The sequence below is a fragment of the Curcuma longa genome, unplaced genomic scaffold (assembly GCF_044706935.1).
Source record: "Curcuma longa cultivar G26 ecotype Majalengka, Jawa Barat unplaced genomic scaffold, ITB_CL_G26_1.1 contig_24903, whole genome shotgun sequence".
Classification (NCBI taxonomy): Eukaryota; Viridiplantae; Streptophyta; class Magnoliopsida; order Zingiberales; family Zingiberaceae; genus Curcuma; species Curcuma longa.
Window position 1 is genome coordinate 1 of NW_027432574.1, and position 6,582 is coordinate 6,582.

General features: G+C 36.2%; 1 protein-coding gene and 1 pseudogene across 1 annotated transcript; both read right to left on the minus strand.

The window, feature by feature from the left end:
- Positions 1-346: 346 nt before the first annotated feature.
- Positions 347-2,555, minus strand: LOC141818467 (patatin-like protein 3; annotated as a pseudogene).
- Positions 2,425-5,132, minus strand: LOC141818466 (large ribosomal subunit protein uL22z-like). Its single transcript, XM_074705958.1, has 7 exons — positions 5,091-5,132; positions 4,963-4,999; positions 4,741-4,781; positions 3,326-3,556; positions 3,149-3,251; positions 3,012-3,079; positions 2,425-2,670 (listed from the first exon to the last, which is right to left on the minus strand). The coding sequence occupies exons 1-7, from the start codon at positions 5,091-5,093 to the stop codon at positions 2,629-2,631; spliced, it is 525 nt and encodes a 174-aa protein (XP_074562059.1). The 5' UTR covers positions 5,094-5,132; the 3' UTR covers positions 2,425-2,628.
- Positions 5,133-6,582: the final 1,450 nt, after the last annotated feature.

Sequence of the window (6,582 nt, forward strand, 5' to 3'; positions counted from 1 at the left end):
ACAAATATCACATATTCGTATATCTCTTCCTTTTTTATCAAAAACAATTAAACTTGCAAAGACAAAAAAAAATTAACAAAAACTTATTATAAGACCAACATCAACAATAATAAGGGGGCGCTTGGTATAAATTTGGTAATGGGAATGGTAATGGGTTTCATTGAGGGGTTAATGGCAATGGGAATGATCACTGAATTTTTGATGCTTGGTATAGATAGTGGAATGGGTATTATTCCCATTAATATTGTTTGATTTGGCTTAAATTATGAAATGGGAATCAGTTAAAATTCTCATTTTACCCATATATGTAAAATTGCATTCATTGTCGTATTAGAACTTTTTGAATTCAAGCTTTAATTAATGAATGGGGAAAACAGAGTAGGAGCAGGATGCAGAGTGAGGCAGAGGAAGCTATCCGTACCACGTTGTCGACGCCTTCGCCTGCAATCCTCACGAGTTTCGCCTGCGATGGCAAGGACCTCCCCCTCCGCAGGTTCATTTCTTTTCCAATGCCGCCGACGGTGGCGCTTCCGAGGGAGAGCACCATGAGGTCCCTCATCCTGTCTGCGAATGGGAACTCGCGCTTGTTGTTGAGCACGTGGGTGATGGCGGCGGCCGCGGGGTTGCCCATCGCTACGCCGCCGCCAATGGCCGCGATCCGCGTCCGGCCGTCCACCGACCGAAGTTCCACCGGCTCTGTCCCCGCCGCGCAAGTGGCGGCACACACCTCCCGCAGGTGGAAATCGTATGAGTCCCCCTCCACCGTGTCCGCCCACGAGAAGAGGAACGGTGCTCCCGTGGTCAGGTCGAAGCAGGGAACGAGCAACGGCTTCGACCTGACCAATTTTCGGAGCACCGTTCCCTGCTTCGAACAATTTTCGGAGCAACGGCTTCGCCCGCGAGAAGAGGAATGGTGCTCCCGTGGCCCGCAGCGTCGCGTCGCCGAACAATTTTCGGAGCGCCTCGGAGGCCCCCTGCGACCGCCCCCAAGCGAGCGGGCCCCGCCTCGCGGCCACGAACGACGACCGACCGCTCCTTGCGAGGAGAAGGCGAAGCGCGTCGGCGGCTGAGTGCAAGGGGCGTCCTTCAGGGCCGCGGGAGAAGAGCATGGTCGCGAGGACGCCTCCGACGCCGAACCCGGTGGCGACGTCGAAGAAATCGGCAACGCGGGCGGAGGGGTGGCCGGAGAGGTGGCTGAGGGAGGACTCAAGCCGGACGAGGGAAGCGGCGGCTAAGAGGGCGTCGGCGGGGCATCCGCCACCGTCGATGAGAGGATGCGGACCCGGCCGTCGGAGGCGGCGGGGGGGGGAAGAATCGCGACGGATGGGGAAGAAGAGCGACCCGCGGGGTACTGTCGTCCACGAGAAAAAAAAAGCGCCGCGCGTGGGAATGAGTTTTGACGATAACCGGGGGAGGGGTAGGGTATCAAAGTAGGGATATCATATCCTTATTTGGATATTCATTCCTGTTTACCAAGCATTAAGAATGGGAATGAAATAGATTTCATTTCCATTCCCCTCTTCTAAACCCGTGTACCAAACGGCCCCTCTTTTAAATTTTCAAATAATATAAATGTATAAGTTAATTATATTCAAAATCAATATATTCTTACATATCTCTTTAATATATGTGTACTGATTTAAATTCGATAGTATAAATTAATAATAAATTTTAAAATAGATTTTAAAAAATTTAGACATGTACACATGCAAATCCATAAAATAATTACATAGAAAGAATGAAAGAGTAAAATGGAAATGTGATACATAATTTTTAAGTTATAAAAATTAAATACGTAAAATAGATAATATTGAAACTTTCTCTTCACCATGACTTTTGCGTCCAAAAACATTTGAAATTTAGTATCTTTCATAAATTTTTTATTAACGTGTATTATATTATAGTAGTTTGAACTCAAACAACAGTAATAGTTTTCATTAATTTTAAACAATCTTCAATCCACGCTTAACAAGGCCATTAATTCAGTGACATTGACACTCAAATTTATTCTAATGATCAATAAAAAAACCATATCAATCACTTAAGATTAATTGAATCTTAAAAACTAAATACATATAATTTATCAAAAAAATATAATATAGTAATTGCTCATTAATCTAGTGTTTAAAAGACTTATTAATGTTAATTCCATATATATATATAATTAATTAATTAAATAAACTAGTTAATATTGATAAACATAAATAATAAAAATTTATTAATATAATAAATAAATAAATAAATTTTCAAAATCAAATTTCCTAATTAAATAAATGTAAAATATAAAAATTTATATAATCAACCTCAAATTCATTAAAAAAAAAAGTCAAATCAAATTTAAACAACTGTTTCAATGATTTAATCGCTAGACTCGATTATCTTATCAGATAAGTAAACTTGAACTAAGTAAACCTTAATGACTCGTTTACAGCCCTACACAATTTCATCTTGAGTTACTGCCCAGAACAGAAGGGAAATTGAAACAATTTTGAAGTCATTCATTACAAGGGCAGTCCAAATCCAACAAAATTCTCACAAAAAAAAAAACAACTCATTAAGATTTTAAGTAACAAGAACTTGAAAAAAGAAACAAACTCTTGAGAAGATTTACCTCACTTGTAGCTGTGCTCAAGCTTTCCTTGGCTTGGTGGTAGCAAGCTGGGCCTCAGGCTGCATCAGTATAATATACAGTAAGAAATCGACAAAACAGAAAGAGCATAGAGATCTTTGGTTGCTTGCTGTTTTTCTTTCTGAAACAGCTTGCAGAAAAGTGGATAGAGAGCTGAAACTTCCAAGATCGATCGATCCATTCGAGTGATTCGAAGAGGAAAAAAAACAGAAGAACGAGGTAATAAGCAATGAATGAATAAGTCAGGTTAGCATTTTCAGATTGTGGGAACTAATATAAATTGCACAGTCAACATGAGAGGAAAAGGTATTTGTATTGTTACTTCCAAAGCCTTATGAAACATGTATTTCAAATAAGTCTGACTGTTGAAGGAAGAAATTACCTCTTTCTTCACAGCCTCTTCCTTCTCAGACAGTATGAGTTCAATGTGGCATGGAGAGGACATGTAAGCTTCAATACAGAGTATTGCAGTCGATTAGATACTAAAACGAAACGCATTGACTCAACAAAGGAGCTTACGATTGATTCTTCCATGAGCCCGATATGTCCTGCGCCTTTGTTTCTGGGCTTGGTTCACCTGAATGTGCGAGATGTAAAGAGCATCAACATCCAAGCCCTTCACCTGCATGAATGAAATGAAAGTTAGAAATATAAGCAGAGCACTGAAAATGGAAGGTGGTAGAATATGAGCATTACTTCGGCATTGCTTTCAGCATTTTTAAGCAGATCCAAAATGAATCTAGCCGATTTCACAGGCCACCGACCCTGCCCGTTCGGGTGCCTGTTCTTGGCCTGAGCAGTTCGACCCACCCCTCTGCAAAACCTCCGGAAGGGAATAGCCTGCTTGTGGGCAATTACATCCTGGAGATATCGTTTTGCCTTGGATAATGATAGCTTTCTCACTGCATGGGCAGTCTCTCGAGTGTTCTGTTGGCATAATGAAAATTGAAACATGTATTATTGTCAGCCACACGCAATGAACTACGCAAATTCTGTAGCAAACATGAATCCTACTTACTATTGAGTACCATTTCATTATAAAAAAGGGAAAATGAAGAAAATTTCATAAGTAAACAGCAAATTATAAATACAATGAAAAAATAAAATCAAAACTCTTGTAGAAAATGTGATAAAGATCACAATAATTAGGAACAAAATCATTGATAGTCAATCAGAAAAGAAATGCATCAAAGGTAAACTTTATATATATATATAAGAATCATTTGTGATCAATTACTTAGATATGTGAAACTAATGGATAATTTACAAATTTATAGTCAATAATTAGGAACAAAATCATTGATAGTCAATCAGAAAAGAAATGCATCAAAGGTAAACTTTATATATATATATATATATATATATATATATATATATATATATATATATATATATATATATATATATATATATATATATATATATATATATATATATATAAAAGAATCATTTGTGATCAATTACTTAGATATGTGAAACTAATGGATAATTTACAAATTTCTCCAATTTCTATTAGGTATATTACAGTCAAATGTTACATTATTACTATATTAAAAAATTTATACCAAAATATAATCATTATCTTTTGGCAGACATAAATCTAAGGATACTTTGCGTTTAAATTAAAACTATTCTACAGCAAAGCAAGCATTAGCATATACAGTTTCTTCCAAGACTAGTTATAACAGTGAAACTAAATTGATATGGTGATTAATTCATTACCGAATAATCATTAATTATCATAAAAATAACCAGTTATAGGAATTGTAGTTCAAATACCAATTCAAAATGCGTACATCTATGTTTTATATATGAATTCAATTCAATTAGATAACAAAGAAGACAAGCAGACTTCTTCGTGAATCAAAATACAACATCCTTAATTACAACTTTAAGTTTCTTGAGGGAAACAAATATTTACAAGTCTAAGTCTTTCCAAATGATATGGAACTTGATTTATCATCACCCTTAATTTTTTACACATAATGCCTGCAGAATCTTTTTCTCTTTAAAATCGGGGTTGCAATTATTCAATCAATCATCAAATTCTAAGAACTAGAAATACAGATTTTTTAGAACCTAGAATAAACCAATAAATGCCTGTAACGTACCTTGAAGTGAACCCTCAAGTCATGGCCCATGGCCTTGGCAGCTGCAAACACCCACAAAAATAAGTTTGAATAAGAATTCAATCACAAGCTGAATTCCATTTAGGAGCTAGATTTCTCCTCAAAGAAAACAGAAAAGTCCATTAAATAGATTAACTCGAGGATAAAACCAACTCAAAATCAAAACTCGAAGCGAAGAAGCCATCGCAGAAAAGTGAAACTTACACTTAGTAGGGTTGGAAGGCTCTCTCGAGTACTTCACCTGATCGAAACGATCGGCGCGCAGAGATCAAATCAACATTAGATTAGCAACAAAATTAACGTCTCGAGGCAACGCTAAAGATGGAACTCACCATGACTGCAGATAATTCTGAGCCCCTGCAACGGGAGGGAGAAGGAGACGACAGCTTGGAGTGGAACCCTATAGCGATCCCTTCTAAATAGGCGAATGGGACGAAGTGGGCTGGGCTTAGGAACCCTAATGGGCCTAATTGGTGTTTAATTAATACAAATTCTCCGTTTGTCAAAATCCAAGGAAAATAATTTTTTAAAAATAAATAAATAAAATAAAAAAATATTGTAAAATAAAAGATAAAAGGAAATGATAGAAATGATTGTTTAGGCAATGAAATGCCAAGAACAATCAGAAATAATTATGGATAAATTTGAAAGGAATCAAACTAAATCAGATACGATGACAAGAACATTCGATATAAAATTAAAAATAATCCATTTATTTTATGGATCGTAACTTCTTTTTTTTTTTACGGCAACGATAAATTGACAAGTTTCAAGGAAGAAATCAGAAGAGCGCTTTTTTTATGATTTATTTTAAGCTCAATTAATATGGAGACGGATCTAGCGAGCGCTCATTTTTATTAAAATTATTAAAAGAGTATTTTTTGTTAATTTATTATCAAAACATTTCATTTCTTTAACACATTTTTATTTTTAAAATTATTTTTATTTTTGTCACGGAGGTAATAACTAATAATATTATTTTAATTTTAATGAATATTATATTATAATAATTATGAATGATATTATATTATAATAATTATAATATCATAATTATTATACAATTATGGTAATCATGATTAATAATAATTATATTGTATTGTGTCGAAGAGGTACTATCCTCACCTGGAGAACCCCTCAAGTATTGCCCAAAGTAGCTACTAATCATGTTACAATATAGGAATTTTTTTTTTGATTGGCCGGTCCGGTCCCACGGAAGTTTCCCACCAACCACTAGTGTAAATCGGGAAGCACATATGGCGGCCAATCTAGATGCCCAACATCCTTTGATTGCGTTCCCCATTTGGAAGAAAATTCTTACAAATACGCCGTAGCTAGGGATCGAACCGCGGATCCCTGGGTTACAATCCGGATGTCCTACCGTTACACCATTGCCCTGGGCTACAATTTTATAATTGGTATATGATTAATATTGTATTGTACAATTATAAAATTGTAGTTGTAACAACTATAGAATCACATAATTTTTTTTTTGATAATCCAAATATCCAAGTCGTACCCGACTAATTCTAGAGATAACCGATTCTAACACCACGTAAATTTCCCATCAACCATTAAAAGAACATCAAGAAACACAAATAAATCTTGACGGACCTATTATTATAAAATTTTCAAACTCCTCAATTATAATGTACATAATTGAGTTGGTTACGACGAAACAGAATTACTAAAGTGAGCAAAGTCGAATCTCGACGAAGTCGAGACAATACTCTCCTCTATCGTAGTCAACTGCAACTTCTCGATTTACCTCCTCATAAATGATCATGAAATCGACCGTATAACACTACTAAGGTGACAAATTCCAAC

Excerpts from the sequence above, each read along its gene's own strand:
- LOC141818466 (XM_074705958.1), bottom strand. Across the intron at positions 3,557-4,740 it reads ACTTGAGGGTTCACTTCAAG|AACACTCGAGAGACTGCCCA; the intron begins GTACGTTACAGG and ends TTATGCCAACAG. Across the intron at positions 3,080-3,148 it reads GGCTCATGGAAGAATCAATC|CTTACATGTCCTCTCCATGC; the intron begins GTAAGCTCCTTT and ends TCTGTATTGAAG.